General features: G+C 44.6%; 1 protein-coding gene across 1 annotated transcript; it reads left to right on the plus strand.

Annotated features, from left to right (window-relative positions):
* Positions 1-864: 864 nt before the first annotated feature.
* Positions 865-17,203, plus strand: DRGX (dorsal root ganglia homeobox). The gene is made up of 6 exons (XM_066190610.1): positions 865-898; positions 3,582-3,679; positions 3,925-4,026; positions 6,655-6,827; positions 7,159-7,271; positions 16,938-17,203. Exons 1-6 carry the CDS (start codon positions 865-867, stop codon positions 17,201-17,203), a joined length of 786 nt encoding a protein of 261 aa, XP_066046707.1.
* The last annotated feature ends 1,860 nt before the right edge of the window (positions 17,204-19,063 follow it).

The following is a 19,063-nucleotide window of genomic DNA, read 5'->3' on the forward strand; positions in this document are numbered from 1 at the left end:
AACTCACAGCGCCTTATTCTAAAGCAAAACACTCCCAAACCTTACCGGTGATTTTTACTTCTGTTCGATTTAGGTATGGATTACTATATTAATGTACCTTCTGGATTTTTTCTTGTTTGTTTGTTTTTAGTATGACTGCATATAAATTTGAATTGTTGTTTGGGTTTTTTTTTTCCTTGCCGAGGACATTGGTGCCCAGTGTGTCGGATGCTTTAAAAAGAAGGCAGCTTTTAGGTTTTACTGCTGTTTCATTTAGGCAAAATAATTTAGATTACTTTTAAGCAGATCAATCTTACCTACAAACATTTTTTTCTTTATGTAACTATTTGCTCCAGAAAGAAATATTTGAGATAGATAGATAGATAGAAAGATAGATAGATGGATGGATGCATAGATAGAACAAGAGAGTCACAATCTGCTATTCTGTGAAGAAAAAAACCCAAAAAACCAAAAAACAAACCACCAAAAAAAAAAAAAACACCCAAAAAACCCCCACGAAGTTTTGCTGATTCTGATTACTGTACACCAGCCACGGAGTTTTCTGCCTTTGGCTTTTTTAATTCATTGCACAGGGTTAGACACTAATTTCTCTTCTTCCTCTGGGATGGGCTTTAGGGTTATCGACGAGTTTCTTCAGGAGTTTTCCGCTGGCTCTTCACCTGTTCTGTTCTTTCCCTCTGTGTCCTCAGGTCTGCAGGAGGCACCTCGGCGAAGCGTCGCGGTGCCCGACTGTGGAGCTGGTGCCGCTCCGTCTGTGCGGGGGGTGCGCGGGAGCCCCGCGGGCTGGCCCCGGCCGCGGCCCCGGTCCCGGCCGCCGTCGGGTTCGCAGCTGCGAGCAGCGGGCGCCCACCGAGCCGCGGGGCCATGTTCTACTTCCACTGCCCGCCACAGCTAGAGGGTGAGTGTTGTCCCACAAAGGTGTGTAAGTACAAGAGCCGAACTTCGAGTTGTCTGTGGTGGGCGCGGGGTGCGCTGGGGACGGAAGGAGAAACTGTGGCCGAACTTGCGCCACGGCTGCTACGTACAAATACGTGCTGGGATAAGATGCAAATTTATAGAGACAACTAAATAGCATCCTTTTCCTTAAGAAAATACAATCCTACCCCCCTCCTCCCTCCTAGCTTTCCCCTCTTGTCACAGGAAGGAAAGAAGGATTGCATGATTATTTTTTTTTTAAATTTGATTCCTACTGGAAAGGTCTTGGTTTTACACCCCCACCCCCGTCATTTTGCCACCTGCCTCCCCTCTGTGGATAGTGATCCCGCAGTTGAGCCTCAGGCTAAGAGAGAGATGCTTTTCTCCCCTCCCAGCACAGATGTTGGTGTCATGGCTGTAATCGGGACACTTTCAGGACGTGGTCACGCCTCCTCCCTCCAGCCAAAGGGACTGCATAAATCTTTAATGCTATTTTACAAACATTCTGTGGGAGGATGGGGAAAAATGAGGTACAACAGAAGGAAAAAAAAAAAAAGGCGGAAAATAAATACTTGGGAGGATGCTTTTGTTATTGGTCAGAGGTTTTTTTATTTATTTTTGTTATTATTGTTGCTGTTGTTGATTTCCTATTTAAAAAAATTGGAAGCCTTCAGGATTTCCCCGTGTCACCCCCGCAGATGCCCAGGGCCCTCTGTCCTCTGTCCCTTCGGCCGCTACTCGCAGTGCGCGGAGCATCCCGCAGCACCAGCCCCCGGCGGGCTGTCCCGCCGTGCCCGGCCACTGCCGGCGCTCCCACGGCCGCACGGCGGAGAAAGCGACCCGGACCCGGAAAATCCCCTTGCCCGGCCACCCCGCTCCTGGCACGGGCATCCCCCGGCGAGAAAGGGGCTTTCCCTGCGGCGGCGCTGGCAGGAAGAAGTGGTCCAGCGGTTTCATCCCACCTCAGGGGAGGGTCAGCCGCTCTTTGACACGGCTTCCCAGGGCCAGCAGACCCAAGCCGATCTGTGCATCCCAGCTGGAATATTCGCTCCCCAAAGTTTTCTCCGGGCGGGACAGGGGAACCAGACTGGGCAGGACAGTGCAAGGGTCCCTCCCGCCGGTGCCGCCAAGCTCTGAGGCGGCTTTGTTTGCTAGTTTTTGGCAGACAGCTTTGGAAATGTGCTCTTGTTTTTCCTTGTTTGTTTGTTTGCTGTGTGTTTGTTTCTCCGGTGCCTGTGTTTGGCGGCCCGAGACGGGAGGGGCCCCGCAGGCTGCAGCCTCTCCCGCCGATGTTCGGGGCCGGCCCCTCACTCTCCCGGCTCGGGCAGCAGCGGAGCGGGGGAAGGGGCGATCTGTCCTGCCAAAGCCTGAAAACAGCGTTGGGCATCACAAGTGAAAAAAAAAATAAACCTATATCTATATCTATATCTATATCTATATCTATATCTATATCTATCTATATATAGATATATATATATTTATATATATATATACACCTCCGTCCAAAGCCCCCCACCCACCCATCACCAAACCAAAGAAGAGAAACAGAAAAGCTCTGTTCAGAGCTGGCCAGCGTTTGGGCACCCGGGAAGGCCCGGTGCCCCAGGGAAGAGACCGCGTTCTGGGGCTCACTGGACAGTATTTTATTCTCTGATGAGCCTCTCCCAGGCCCACACGGAGTAAGGTCTGTGCGAGGAGGGGGCTCGGGGCCGTGTCTATCTTTTAAATGATGCTGCAAGATGAGCGGTGACCTCCAGCTCACTTACGCCAGAGCAGTCCAGGGGCAGGTCTGCGAGTGGGGTCACAGGGACACTCAGTAATGCTTCTGGGGTTCGCGTAGTTTTCTGTTCTGTGAGGGTTTATTTTGGTTTGGTTTTGTTTGTGGGTTTTGGTTTGGGTTTTTTAATTTTTTCTGGTTTGGGGTTGGTTGGTTTTTTTCTTTTTTTCTTTGGTTTAAGTTTTGAGTGGGTTTTTTTGGTCTGTTTCGTTTTGTTTGTGGTTTTTTTAGCCTGTTTTGTCCACGAACAGAAAGGGAGTGACACATTTCAGCACGGGCACGCAGGGATGATGTGTGACTGGGAGAGCCACGAAGGCCAGGGTGTGCTCCATGGGACATGGTTAGCATCCCGGTGGCCCATCTGCCCTCCCGACCTCCGTCTGGGGACAAACCCCCGGTTCTCCAGTCGGGCCCTCGAAGGCCGGTCGGGGAAGAGCAGGGCGGCCTCCTCCAGCTCCGCTGCCGACTCCCGGCCGTTCAGCCGTGGCCGAGCCTCCGGCGCTGGGCTGTACCGAGCCCCGTGCCCACGTTCTCCCCCGAAGCCAGGGCGAGCAGACGGGGCCGGCTCGGGGTGCGGGGACAGGAACCTGCCCCGGCGGCCCCGCTGCCTCCTCGTCCGGGCAGGGCTTTCCGCGGGCCCCCTCGGCAGACGGACACGGCCTTTGCCAGCTGCCGGCCACACGCCCGTGTCAAAGCTTCTTCTCTTCGTCCTTTTAAAGCACAAATGGCCCGGAAAATACTCTTTCCGGGGACGGGGTGAGGTCCGGGCGGCAGAAGCCCACGGTGCCCGCAGCAGCAGCCCGGGGAGACGGGGCAGCGCTGCCCGCCCGAGCAGCCCCGTGCCCCGGCCCTGTGCCCCCAGGCCCCTAACACGGCTCTCGGCCCGCAGGCGCGGCCCCCTTCGGAGGTCACTCCGCCGGCGACTTCGACGACGGGTTCCTGCGAAGGAAGCAGCGCCGCAACCGCACCACCTTCACCTTGCAGCAGGTAGGAGCCCACTTCTGCCTGCGCCCGGCCTCCGCACCCACTGCCCCCGGCTTGCTGCACCATCCTTGCTCCCTGCCAGCTCCCAGCCTCCTTCCCGCACGCCCCGTGCCGTGCCAGCCCCGTCCTGCCTGCCCCTCTGCCGCGGGGGCCCCGTTTTCCTCATCCATGCCTAGCAGACACCCCTGTGGGGCGGCCGGATCCCTCACGGATCCCTCATGGATCTCTGCTCTCCTTCCCTCCATCAGCTCGAGGCCCTGGAAGCCGTTTTTGCTCAAACCCACTACCCCGATGTGTTCACTCGGGAAGAGCTGGCTCTGAAAATCAACCTCACGGAGGCCAGGGTGCAGGTAAACATCCTGGGGAATTACTTAACTCGGATATTCAAACTGGCAAACTTTTTTTTTAATATTTTTTTTTTATTTGACATCATGACTGCAGAGTGCACATTTGGCCAAAGAACGCAAATGAAGACGATCTGTCATTTTCATGATGCACTTTAATAACATCAACATAATGTGGAATATTAGATTAGGTTGATTAATCGGTCATTCATAATTAACTAGTGATAATGTTCTACACTAATTTGTCCGCGTCTCCAAGGTACTAAATTACATCAATGCACATCCATTTCCTTGCTTTTGGAGGGGGGGCGTGGTGCAGAGAAAAGAGCTGAGACGTGATTCTCCAAAGCAACTATGACCACTGTCGAGCAGTGGGGTTAGTCAGCTGCAGGGAGCCCGGCTGCCAGGAAGAAAGCTTCTGCACCTCCTCAACTTTTCTCCCTTTTGCCTTCTTTCTAAACACTTAATTTAGGCAGCTAAAGAGCCTGCAGAGCAATTCCCACACCTTTAATATGATCCAATAAATACCATTAGCCATGATTACTCTTTTCACAGCCACACTTTTCCAGCCCTTCCTTTCTTCCTTCTCCTCACCTTTTATTTTTTTCTCTTTTCCATATGTTTCTTTTTCCATATCCAGTCCATATATATGTGTCCATGCTCTGCTAAGAAAAGCAGTCCTGCAGTTGTCAGAGATGGATCCCTATAACTCTTCAGGCATCCACCACAGAGTTGCAAACCATTTTTTGAACATGATTATGCATTCGTTTTTATTTATGGGGCTTCTCTGCACGCTGTTCTTCTATTTCTTTTTTTTTTTTTTATTTAGGTGCTTGGGGTTAAGACTATGCAAAGATCTAATTGTAGGAAATATAATAGCTTGCCTTTTGTTCCCTAGGGTCATGTTAGTATCTTTTAAAACCCAATGGCTGAAGAGAGATAATGGAATTCACCACAGTAAATTGGGGATTGTAAACAAATTATTTCTCCTCTAATCAGATTATGTGATCCTGATTATTAAATCTGAACATGAATCATTGGTCATATGTGGGCAAATTAAACTGATTATTATTTGGAAATGAAAATCTCCTTTTACCACTGCATTGTAGGTACTGGCTTAAAAAATAATAAAAAATGCCATTTTGGCTATTGGTGCCTAAAGACTGAACTGCAAATTGAGATAAATGGGACAATTATTGAGCATTCAGAAGTGGAAGATCATAACTTCTTCCTGAAAGGTGCAAGGGTGAGATAGGGGTGGTGACAATTAGATTGCTGAGGACTGGTGTTTAGCCTTGTTGTTGGCTATTATGCAAACAGACAATAGATGCAAGCATTTGTTTAGCCTGCTTTCATGCAGGGACATGAGGAAACACAGAGGATGGGAGATATGTTTACATTTATACCCCTTGCTCATTCAAATATGATTAATGTGCTATAAAGCAGAGTCTTAATCGAAGATGATGTTGTCAAACAATAACTAAATAGGGAAATAAACGACTTCATCATGCTCTTTCCTCAGAAGCAGGCAAACTGTCAGTGCAAAGTCATTAAAATATGATAATGAAAAATAGCTCAATTAAATATTGTTATAGCTGTGACCTTCATTCAATTAAGACACAAGAAAGTGTCTGCATTTTGCTTTGCATTTAACTGCTCTAAATTTAGAATATAGATAAAATCATTATTCAATGTTTGCTGATACATGCAATTAAAAGGCAGCTAACTAAAATGGAATTGGAGAAGAATAATAATAACAATCTCGCCTATACTTGAATTCATGTATTAAAATGTGAATTTCCTGACCTCAAGAGAGACTTGGCATTTTCCACCTTAAACATGGTTCTTTCAGCATATCAGCTCCAAGGTTAATAGAAAAAAAAAGGTTTTAGACTAATAGTCAGGTGAAAAAAATCAAGTATATGAATATTTGTTTTGCATAGGGGGGGAAAAAAAAAGGTTTGGAAACTGGTGTTTTATTCTGAGGTCCTAGTGTGGTGTGAGGTGGGGGCAGTTGCACAACCACATTATTAAACTGCAGAATGATGTTCCAAAATTAGTACCTATCAGCTTTTGAGTCCTCTGAAAGCAGACTTGAAATGAGAGGAAGAACAGCCAGTTTCAACCCTCTCCAGAAAATGGGCTGGTTGAGATGGCCAGATACACATCTTTTCATTTCTGACCTCTCTGATTCTAGCAGCAGCTGATTTAGAGACTTATATATGTTTTCATCAGAATACTTACATGCGTATTTAACACCGTCCCTAAAAAAGGCTTTTAGATGTGTTAAAGCATAGAAATCAGTGATAATTAAATGTGTTCATAAAGGCTTGCATGTGATTAAATGCTTTGCTAAATGGCACAGTAATATCAAAACTATTGCTTTTAAAGTTTTTGTTGTGGCACTCATTTTGAATGTCTTTAGACATTTCTAGCTTGTTTTCCAGGCACAGAAATATTACAGATACAAATGCAATCCTAGGACTCAACTAGAATAGCAATGGGAACACAAAATAAGAGGAAGATTTAGCCAAGATACTAAATGACAGATTTCATTAGAGTGACAAATTACAATCTCCTTGCTTCCCATTTGGCTAAACATGGATTTCACCTAGGACTGCTCTCCTGCTCCAGGTGTGGTTCCAAAATCGAAGGGCAAAATGGAGAAAAACAGAGAGGGGTGCTTCTGACCAAGAGGGCTCTAAGGAGACCATGGCTGAGGTGGCACCTCCTGCGAGGAATTTAAATTCCCCTTCTCCAGCAGATCAAACCAGGAATAAAAAAGAGGGTCTGGAGATCCAGCAGAGGTAAGAGTAATACATTATTATATCAGCTGCCTGTCTGTGGGGCAAGAATGCCTTGTGTGTGTGTATGTGCAATGCCTTGTGTGTGTGTATGTGCATACAGATTTCCTGCTATGCCTTGACCTACAGGTATCATCTTCAGAAAATGAAGTGTTTCTTGTGCAATCCACTGTTCCCTGTGGAGATGCTGAGAAGCTGGTGGCTGTGGGAGGCTGATGTTGTCCAGCCTGGGTCACATCTGGTTGGATGCTGAGATACCAATGTGTTTGTGTATGCACAAATGGAATCAGCTGGTTCTGGTTTTGTAAGGAAGCTGTTTTCTCTTCTCCATCAGCCTGAGCCGATCAGTGGGTCCTACAGGACCTTTCTTCCCTTCCTGCCTGCCGGGGACTCTTCTCAACACAGCCACCTATGCACAAGCTTTATCCCATGTCGCCTCTCTAAAAGGTAAATTACTTTACTTAACTTGGAGGTAAGGTCAAAGAGCATCCCTTTCCAGTTAAGTGACATGGTCCCACTGCCCTCTGTGGGGGAAGCCTTTGGGAAATGGTAGATCCCTCTTTCTATTTAGATTGGCAGTAATTGCACTGACCAATGCTGCATGTACCAAAGTGAGTCTCCTGTTGTATTTCATGGCAAAACTCCTTCATTTTACTCTGACAGCTACTTTTTGTGAGGTCAGGTTTTCTCTCAAGGAGTAAGACATTGTAGGGTTTGCTCCTTTAGAGTTTTTGTTGCATATGCTTTTTTTAAGAGTTAAATTTATTCTAATAAATTAGTTATATACATCCTTTTGCATTATGTAGTACCTGGCACCATTACTGATGCCTCATCCGCTCTTTGCATGTGGTTTCCTTTGCAGTGCATCTCTGCACAATCCAGACCTTTCTCTTCTTGGACAGTAGGTCCCCTCTGAGAACTTGAATAAAGCATGTTCCTGGGGACAGGGGAGGATACAAAGTAGTTCCTCATTACCTGAGACCTAGGCTTCAGGAAGGGTACATCTCGTGTCTATATACTTTCAGTTTCCAAAAAGCAGCAGTATGCATCTTTTAAAAATAAATCACTAACTCATCCATTAGCTGTTCTTAGTCTAACAATTTATAAGACTAAGGGTGTAAGCAGGATGAATTCAATTTATAGATTTATAGGATGCAAAGCCTCATAGCACTGCCAAGCACAAAGAGGCACATACATTTACTCCGTGTCCCGATGTGCTGTAATAACTTGTGAGGAAAATTTCTCAGTTAAAGACCTCCCACTATAAAGAAAAATGTCCTCTAATACAGCTCACTGTATTCTCTGGCATATCTCATGCTCCTTGTATTTCCAGTTAAATCAGTGCTGCCAAGGTATATTCCTGCAGCAAATGTTTGGAACCCCTGAGCTGTGTGTGAAGTCCAGTGTGCTGCCCCCTGTACCCTCTCCCCTCTGGTCCTTTGAGAAAAGCTCAAGCCAGACACACCACACGGTTCCTGCTCTTTTGGTAGGTGTGGAACCTGGAATTCTGAACCAAGAAAGGACACAGAGGTGTGACCTGAACCCTAAAACTGAAAGGTTTATTGTTGCCTGTAAGTGGGCAGCAGCTGTTTGGAGTTTCTGAGTCTTCTTGATCTCCACCCTGTGTAGTCTTGGGGTCATGAATTTCCATTAGGCAGGAACAGCCTTTCTGGAGTAGATGCAGCAGAAATCTTTCAGGAAAAAAAAAAAAATTGTTCATTGATAAATGTAGTCCCAGACAGGTTGAAAAGCGTGGGAAAAGGGTTGTGTTCAGTGAATAATTTAGATGAAAGTAAAGGGTTTATTTTCTTAAAGTTTAGGTTTGAACATTTTCAAAATTAAATGCATCAATATGTGTTTTCACTTGTTTCATGTTTACATGTAGCTAAATTTTAAGAAAAAATTACCCAAATAAACAAAGCCAAGCAAAATGAAATAAAAAAGATTAAAAAATTGTTGTGAGGGGTTGGTATTTTTAGCTGATAGGGTTTTTTGTTTGTTTGGGGTTGGACATTTGTTATTGCCATTGTTTTTGTTTGTTTGTTTTGAGTTTTATTTATTTGGAAAACTTCCTGATACTCTTTTCTTTGTTTTTAAACTTATCCACTAAAGTGAGAAACTAATAATTTGGTCTTTTTTTCTTGATTGAAGTTTTACAATGTAGGGGCAGAAAAAGTTTTATTCCTGAATCTTTGGTATATATTAAATAGTCAGTTGCACAGACTAAGAGAGAGTGTCCTTGAAAATCTGGTCCCAAATGTAAATAGAGATTTTTTATTTATGCAATTTGTAAAGGAAAGGTCAGTTTTCCGATGCCTGCATATTGTCTTGGTGAATGTTGTCAGTTATACATGCAGTTCATTCCTGAAATGTCTGTTTTATGTTTCCTGCCTGGCACTAGAAATCTCCAGGTGCATGCAAGGGGACTGGGATAAAGTAGTATATTTTGATTTTATGAGATCCAGATTTGTGCATATGTGTATCCACCTACCAGGAGCTGCCTGTGCCTGTCAGTGTATTGTTATCCTTGCAAGGAGCTGGTAGTCTGAGCTGCTGCTTTGAGGGAACCTATTTTTTTTTCTGCTGCCAGCTCTGCTGCTAAGTCTGAGTAATGTCAAATTCTGACTTTGGGGTGAAGGGGGAAGAACTTACTGTTATCTGAGGGACCAAATCTGATATATACAAGGAGAGAATAATTGTAACATCTTTCTTGTGGTATTAATAAATGGAGTATTGTGTCTTCCTTCCTTGGCTCATCTCCACAAGTTCCTCTTTCCCCACTTCTCCAAGAGTAATTCATTTGGGCTTGGGTAGGGATATGCACAGCAATCACTGAGCTCTTGTCCTTTTAACTGGTGACCAGGACAATCTCTAGAGCTTTTGAGTGGACCAAAGATATCACAGGCTTAATGCACAGTTTGTTTTCCCTCGGTATGGAAACTCCAGGTGAATGATGGTTCATTTAAACCAGTGTATTTGAGAGCACAACCAAGCTCATGTGTCAGTCTGGAGGAAACGATAATGGTTGTGGGAAGGAAGGAAAGGATAGAGACACAGTGTTCACAAAACCTTAATATGACTGTCTTTGTCATAAGGGAAAATCCAGCAAGTAGAAAGGTTTCCATAATTTTGCAAGTTTTATTGAAGAGTGAAATGATTGAGAAGTCTTCTCAGAATTTGTCTTGTGCCAGCCATGCTTTGAAACTACCAGGAATTCTCTGTGCTTTTGAAAGCAAAATAGTTGCTCCAGAATCAAAGCATTATTTCACTGTGAAAGGATGCATGACCCTGCTTTCTTCTATGCAAGTGTCAAACCAAATGCAGCTCCTCTATGAGGATCTTGTAAATAGATATGTATTTCCATCATTGGGAGAATGATCCTGGCCAGAAAAAGGAATCATATTCTTCAGTACAGCCACAAGACCTGCCTGCAAAAAAAATGAGCACTCTCAGCACACCAGGTTCTACTAGGAAGGGTAGGTTGTTTTCTTATTCTTTTGAGGAGACAAGATGTGCTTTGTTGGACTTGTGAGCCAACACTTCGCTGGTGTTGGTGAATAATACTTGACTGATGCTTTAAAAGGAGACAAAATCAATACAGTGAATAACAACTGATGATGGTGATGTAAGCAATTAATAATTATTTTATGCTCTCAGGGACCATTTTTATTCCATCATCTGAGAGTTCTCCATCTTTAGTAAAAAACCTAATACCTCTTTTTCTCTTTCTCTGACTTTGCTTGGCTCCAGACCCAGGTCTCCAAAGCTACATAAATTGCTTAGGTCACATGGTTCTGGGATCTAATTTGTAGTATAAGGATGTAGTAGTTGAGGGTGAAGTTGGTCTACGAGAGGCAGGAAATCTCAAGACAGCCTAGTCTGGGGCAGGGACTAAGCCTGCATCTTTGCTTTTGGAAAGTCTGTGAAGTGCTCGTTAGGCTTGCCTCGTGGCTCTGGACTCCGCATGTGCCACTTCTAGGATATGGGGATATTATTGGAGTGTGAGACCAGGTCTGCTCTGATGAATGAGAAGAAAGCTATTTTCCCTAAGCACTATGCCCCATGAACTCTGCTGTCTCTAAAACTGAGATTTTTCTTTTCCATCACGACACTACAGGATGTTCTGTTAATAAGATGGGCTGGCTATACTATGCAAAGAAAACTGTTATTCAGAATACAGACTTTTCAGGAGAAGAGTATTATCACTGGACAGTTTTTCTCTATTTTTATCAAATATTCTCTGTTCAGTAATATAACAGCCCTTTTCCTGTCTCCTCTCTGAAGTTTAGCACATTGGAGTCTGTACTCAGTAGCGAGCATCTGTTAACTACTGTATCATCTCCCTGAGTACTATTCTGTGAGGAAATACAATTCCTCATTTGAAAAATTAGCAAGGTCATAATTTCTGGGGTATACAATGTTTCCTACTTCAGGGGTTTAGTACTTCACCACTGGCCATACTTAGGAAAAAGGTTGACTCACAGAGATGAAATTTCTGTGAGATTTTTCTCTGAAATTGCCCTGATTTGACAACTATGCTACTTCATTGTGGTAACTTCAACAGTTCCATGATCCTCCAAGATGAAACACTTACTGTAAGCCAGGCATCTGCAGTCCATTTAGTAGATTTAATTGCAGACCTCAAAGATGAAGGGAAAATACTTGTTTTATTTATGGGCTGTAAAACTATAGAGTCATCTGGAGAAGCTAGTGTTCTGTGCAGAGAGAGACCTCAAAGTACCTTCTTAATGGATGACAGCATGAATGCAATTCATTAATGCAGAAGATGTTATTAATGGGTGTAAACAAGAATCTCCGTTTTTGAGCGGATGTGTTCTACCATTCTGGTGGCTGAGGCCAAGAGTGTGTCTGTTACGTTCCGCTGAAATTTCCCCAGACCCCATGATGAGTGAAGTGTATGAGGAGAGAAATAATTACACTTGCCAGGGAATTACTTTCATAATTCACCCACAGCTCTGCTCTGTACAAGTTATAGCTCAGTTGGTTTTCACGGCACCTCCACGCCACTGATAGAGAAGCACGACTGCATTATGCACATCCAAATGGGCATTGCAGGGCACTGTTGATTAGGGTCTTTTATGGTTTGCTGCTGCTGTGGTTGCTGTTCATATTAGGGAGGCTTAATTGCAGTATCCAAGAAAAAACCTTAGAACATAACTAGAACTGCCCATCCATTACATTTCAATTTCTATTATGGAAAGATGAAGGGAATTTTCCCAATTCCATTGGGCAATTCCCGTTGCCAGCACTATGAAAGAAGTGTTCAAGGACCTAACTCACCCTTGAACTGGTGTTTACTGAATTGAAGCTCCAGTGTTTACTGTAAGACTGGGGAATGGGAATAAAACTCTCAGGGTTCTTTATTTTCAGTGTCACTCTTGATTATGGAGTTACTGACTTTTCTCATGTAGCATAGTCAATATATTAAGTGGGTTTGTTTGGCATTTTTCCACTCTGACTTCAGAGAATCTAAAACATTTCTTTAGCTTGTTGCAGATGCACACACCTTGGGAAAATTATTTCGATTCCCATCACAGGTCCCCAGCTCTAGCACTGCCTTACTTCACAGCTAGAGAATTTTGGTCTTTTTCACAAATACTAGGAAATAGACAGGTACTTGGAGCCCTAAGAGTCATGGGTAGGAAATGAATGCTGTCTTTATTGTTCCTCCAGGACAAATCTTGGTTAGGTTAGTGGACCTTGGCTGGGCAGGGGTTCCTGTTGATGAGGTTGCTGAGCTGACAGTATTCAAAGCACTGGTTCTGTTCTCCCAGCTTTTTTGTGGGCTGTGCTGCCAGCTTTCCTGCCCTAACAGGCAAGTCCTGGCTCCTGATTTTGGTTTTTTTTTCTTTGGAGAGTACTATTGACACAAATAAAGGAGGATGAAATCCTCCAGTTCCAGTGTTGAGTTATTTAGACAAAAAGGGACCTGATGATAGAGCAACTGAGCCAGATCATCAGCTCTTTGTTGTTTCCACTAGACATATAGGGGTCACAGCAAAGAGATGAAATTATAACATTTGGACTCTGCTGTCACCTCTGAAGTGCTCTTCCAGCCTCTGGGCAGCACAGAGTATCTTCCACATTTAACCAGTTTCTCAGTAGATGAAGAAACCCTCTAGTGTAATTCCAGCAGCCTTGAGGCTAACCCAAATTAAACTGGGACCATCTGATGCTTCTCCATTTCAGGACTGAGTTCATGCCTTTCTTGTTCTGAACTTCCTGATTCAGAGCTCAAGAAGATTTGGATAAAGCCACTTTTGTGTTTCCTGCTTTCAACTCAGACTTTAATAGACAGTGTTGGTGTCGTCTGTGAAGTGCAAGAGGGAGCTCCCTTTGAATCAGCTCCCACTGGTAATCAACACTATGAACTTGAGGTTGTTGTTGACCTTCCAGTCCTCATGAAAGGGATTAGAGCTGAAGAAAACCAACATGATGACTGTGAGAAGATAACAACAATTAGATCAAACATGATATTTTATCTGAAAACTAAACAGCATGCATTGATATATGAGGATGTTAAATGGGATTTTTTCTCACCTTCCCTCCATGTCAGGTTGTCATTCAGCTGTCCATATCAAATGCTGATATGCACAAATAATGAAAGAGAAAATGAATGTGGGGTTATCCTTTTGAAAAGACTACCTATTAAGTTCTTTAAGCACTTGACTTGAAACACAAAATACATATTTAAAAAATTATATTGATATTTATGTATCAGCATGTGTCCCACTCCTATCCCTCTCTTCCCACCTGAAACTGAAGAACTTCCCACCTGATACGATGGAACTGCACAAAAGAGTCCACAATGAAAAATGTAGATCAAATATTGTTACAATTTAAATGTGATGTTGGCAGAGACAAGACAAAACTAATTTAATTTTTCCTGTCAGTCTCTGTAGTAGATCAATTAAACTGCCAAGTGGATCAAATATTTCAGACTGTATTTATTACATTAAGTATTTATGTTCAGGCTGGGCATTTAAAGTATGATCTCATATAGGAATAGAAGGAGGTTCAGATCAATCCAGCAGAATTTGCTGTAAGTTAATGGAAACCTAATTGTGTATTTTAATTTTGTGTACAGGAGGCAGTAAGTTCCTGAAAGAAAGCAAACAATACCCTGTCTGTATTGCAGCAACTTGATACAAATCCTTTTAAACTAATCTCAGATTATCACAGATGTTGGTGGGAGCTGGACCAAGACCTAGGGCTGACGGCTGAACCCTCACTGATTTTGATGGGAGCTGGATGCCTGAAGTCCTCTGAAAATTCAAAATAAGTAGGAAAATTCCTTCCTTTCCCACTGTGGGCTTAGGGCTACTGCAATAAGATGTTAAAAACCACTGCTACCTGCTATTTATGAGTGTCTCTTTCTTGGTCAGTGTCACTTTGCTGGAGATTGTGGGCTGACTGACAGGCAGGTGGAGACCTTGGACTCCTGAGTGTCCCATTGTTGGTCTTGACTTTGTGCTGGCAAAGTCCAGTATATTTCACTGGACTTATTATCTGCAGATTCAGGTGATTGTAAGGTAGAGTCAACCTTCTTTACAACATACATTAAAAAGGAACAGGGCTAAATCTTATTCTCCTCTATTCTAGCTAGACCCTGGACAAAATGATGCTTTTTACTTTACTTTTTTTCTCACGTGTGAGCTGTTTGCCAGTATGTTAACCTCAGTGAAAATGAAAGGAATGGTTTATGGGTGAATTATTGCTAGAGATAGCTTAGTTTCCACCACAGGTAACTGCACCCTCCGTGCAGAGCCACTAGGTAATATCAGGGCTAATTATTAAGCAAAGAGCTTAGGCTGGTACTGAATACTGATAAATATTTTATTCCTCTAACAGCAGAATGAAAATTGTTCTTAGGGGATGGGACTGATTCCTGCTTTTTTGAAAAGGGGAAGACTGCTTTCCACTTCTCCCCACCTCTCACTAAGCAATGTCTGTGCCCAGCCCTGCATTAGGCACCACAGGCCAGCCCTCCCCTCAGCCTGGGAGCTGAGGAGCTGTGCTAGAAAGCCTCATTTAGTTTGTGTTAGAAAGCAGCAGTGTAAAGGCAGTTGATGCTCCTGCAGGCCTCCCGGCTCCCCCATCTCTGAGCAGAACCTGAAGATAGTGGGACTTGGTGCAAAAGACCTGCTGCAAACTGCAGAGACTCTGAAGGGCCTCTCCTCCCTCCTGTTAAAACAGCGGCTGTGATTCAACAGGGCAAAAAATTACTTTATGAGCATGGCTGGTGGTGGCAAAAACTGTAAGTTGTGCAACTGAGTAGATTTTATTATAAACCCTCCTTCTGACCTGATCAAAACAGCCACAGAATTCAAGATTGAGCTTCCTAGAGCTAAAAGCAAAAGAAGCAGATGATTTTAGTCAAGTGCTGTAACTTGCTTGTGCTTAAATGCCTGGACCCATGGAAATGTTGGTCTGCTGATCATATGCTTTATCAGAGAAGTATTACAAGAGAAAAGGGATCTTTCAATTTATAATAATAAGCTGACCTTTGTAGATGCTGTTTTTTGAAATACAAAGAATACTTTTTCCTGAATGTTACTGGCAACCACAAATCTCTGACAATTGCTGTGGCAAAGTCTTGCCAGCATCTTAAAAACAAACAACTGGCTGCTTTTATTCCTAGCAGATGGGTGCTGACCCGTTGCTACCAAGAACAGAAGTGTAAAACTCTGTAGGTTATTAGTTCCATCACTTAGTCATGAGCCATTTAACTCAAATATTAACTGCAGAAATTAAAGCAAGTCCTTGGCTTGGAAAGATCAGGGGAAGATACTGCATCGTGTCAGGATGTGTGTGGTTGGGCTGTTTCTTGTTGAAAGATAGTATATCAGCAAAAGACAGGCTTTTGCCGGGGGTGCATATGAGGATGTTGAGTTGGTGTGGCCTCTAAGACTCCTGGAAAAATGGTGACTAATGGTGTTTGTTTTTCTAACCAGAGAGTAAATTCAAGTAGTAGCTCAGCCATCCCACCCTGTGTCCCCATCCAACTCCTCTGACACATTCTCCATCATTCAACTGAAGCCTGTAAGCTGGGTACCAGTGTGGCTTTTTGGATGGACTGCATATACTGCCCAGTGATCAACCTACACTTTCAGGTGTGCTTGTTTGGGAACTGGCCCAAGCTCCAGCATTATCAGAGAGAAACCAGAGGAAGAGCCTGCAGGGTTGCATCTCAGGAAGGCAGCTGGTGGAGTGAGGACTGCCTCTGTCAGTGGGTTGCAGGGAAGATTTTGGCTTCAAGAGAGAGGAATCACTTCATCCACTCTCCACTGTTTCCTTGCCTGCTTGGACCAGCCATGTGTCCCAAATGGCAGGATATAGAGATGCTCTGGCCCATCTCTCCTCAAGGGACTCTTAAGCTGTATCACAGCAGCAACTTTAGGTAGCCTTGGCTCACTTCTGAGGCTGTTCTCTTCGAGCTGTCACCCTTAAGCAGCACAGATATTGAATGGATAAAGGTAGAACAGACTCTTGCAGGTAGACATGGTGCCAGTAGTTGACAGGTGCCTGGCCAAGGAAAAGTATCTCATTTTACAGTGAGGTAGGAGAAGGTCATCATAACAAGTAGAATATTTTCAGCTTTCTCTCTGCTCTAATCTTACAGGCAAAGATAAGTGACAGAACCCCTACACTCACTCACCAAATGCTGCTGCCCACATTGATCAAGCACGGTGTGCAGGTGGAGGGCAGGGGACATCTCCAGCATGGGGCTGATGGCAGCCACAGAACAGCAGCTTGATATGAGAGGAGGGAATGAGCTGAGCCTTGCTTATGAGGAAATCTCATGTGTGAGCTGAGCTTCACTGCTCCCTTCTGTCTGTATTTCCCTTTTGCACTCTGTTTGTCACCCTGGATGACTCACAGTGTAAGATCCTTCTTACAGAAGGATCAGCAGGACAGGATATGGGTTTTCTAGTCCTAGTGATCCAGAGGACACCTGAGTACTCACTAAAGGTCAATGTACCCACTAAAGGTGAACCCCATCTCTGTCCTCTTCAGACTGACCATGGAGGGAAGAGATGGTCTCCATGCTCTTCCCCAGCAGTCACGGTGCCTTCTCTCCTTCCTCCCCAGGGAGCCCGCTGTGCTCATGCTGCGTTCCCGACCCCATGGGCCTCTCCTTCCTGCCCACCTATGGCTGCCAAAGCAACCGCACCGCCAGCGTGGCCGCGCTGCGCATGAAGGCGCGCGAACACTCGGAGGCTGTGCTCCAGTCTGCCAACCTCCTGCCTGCTGCCAGCAGCAGCCCCACTCCTCCTGCCAAACCCGGCCCCGAGGGCAGCCAGGACAAGCAGCCCTCTCCAGCCAAGGAGCACATGGAAGGGGAGAAGAGTGTATGAGACCAGAGCGGTGCTGGCCCCGCGTCTCAGGGCAGTGACGTGCCACCAGCGCTCTGCCATGGGGTGAACTGCAGTGGGGCCATGCCCAGTGGGACATCACGGGGCCACTGGGACCTCACACAGCTGAGTGGCCTCTTTGGCTGCCTTTCCTGCACCCTTGCTTTTCTTGTGTCGCTGTAGGTTCATTTCCCTATTTTATCAGCACTATCTGTGTTTGGAAATGTTCGTGAAGCTGTTTTTATTCCCCCCCTGCCCCATACATCCCAGGGACACTGAAAGGCCCAAGATCCTGGCTTCCTCCTGCACGTCTTGACTTCCCATCCTGCCTGAAATGGATGGCTGGAAGCAGCACATCACTTCCAGATGTGAGTTCTGGGGCAAGAGATGCACCCAGGCACCAGTTACTCCCCTGCATACAACAGAGGGGAAGGATTATCCAGGTATATCCCAGTTTGGCCTGCTGTTTTCTGAAGGCATTTGACTTCAACCAAACCTATCCCAGGCAATCCAGGTGTAAGAGAAGCAGAAAATAGAACAAAAACTCTTCATATTTTTTTCTTTTTTTTTTTCTTTTCTCTGAAAGTGAAACTTCCTATGAAGTAGATTATTGGGAAATTGCTGAGATCAGTTTACTTGTGACTATAATCCTCTCACTAGCCTCTCTGTGAACATTAGTGTATTACTCTTGCCATTCCCTGGGCTAGACATGAAAGACACATGACTTCAGAGTGGCATTCACAGCTTCAAACAGTAATGCTGGTATTTAATGGAGAGTGAATTGTCTCTAGATCTGCACAAAGCTGGGGGTATTTTGACATCACTGTCTTGGAAAAAGAGACCGAAAGACAAAAATAATCCTTCATTGCAGGACTGCAAATATGTTTTTCCATGTTTTATGTTTAACAAAGAGGAAATAAAGCTTGGAAAGATATTCCTTTATGCCATCCAAATTCAGACTATTCCATTTACTGAAAGCTTGTTGTAATGAATCTAGACATGAAAATATATTAATTATTATAGATTGGGAACAGTGTAAAGGAGAAATTGATTCCTTAGTAAATTTAGTCTTATCTCTCACCCAAACCTCCCCAAAGCAAAGCAGACTGATCTGAAGAGCAGTCATTTTAATCTGGGGTGCCTCATTTTTTATCATGGGAACTACACATGTGAATTTAAATTTAGTGACAAGGACTTGAATTTTCCAGGTGCCATTTGCAGATTCCTTAGGTGTGTCCACTGGTGTCCCTGGAGAACAGGCTGAAACCACTTATCTGAGATTTTGATCAAGTAACATGGAGGCTAGTGGAAGGATTCCTGTCACCTCTGGTCCTGCACATTGTGCTGCAGACATCCGGACATGTGCTGACTACATGCCTTTACACAGGGTTTTGTTGAGCTGTTCACAGGATCCAGGTTTGGGGATGTGCTTGAAAAGGCAGTCCTGAGTAAGGTTGGCAGCAAAAAATTTGTCTTCTCCATGTAAGTGATTTCAGTCCATGAATTTCACAGATCCTGGGACTTCTGTGGGGCCCACGGGGCCCTTTTATACCCCTTGGTGCACAGCTTCCTTTCCATGAGGTATGGTTTGATGGCGGCACACACTCAAAGGGGGGTAGTCCTGGTGTTTGTGGGGTCACTTGGCAGCACCCAGCACCATCACTGTGGAGAAGCCAAGGGCACCAGGCACCCCCAGAGTGGAGTTTGTGTCTTTTGGGCACAAGCCAGCAGAGAGGGCGTTGCCAGGTCTGTCCTTTGGTCAGAGTACAAAGAAAAGTCAGACAGGACCCACAGTAATCAAATTGAGTAATTTTGCTTTACTTCTGCCACACAGTGTGTTTCTTTTGGGGATCCTTAACTGTC

This window comes from Chamaea fasciata, unplaced genomic scaffold, assembly GCF_029207755.1.
Source record: "Chamaea fasciata isolate MVZ Bird 193981 ecotype frontalis unplaced genomic scaffold, bChaFas1.0.hap1 SCAF_9, whole genome shotgun sequence".
NCBI lineage: Eukaryota > Metazoa > Chordata > Aves > Passeriformes > Sylviidae > Chamaea > Chamaea fasciata.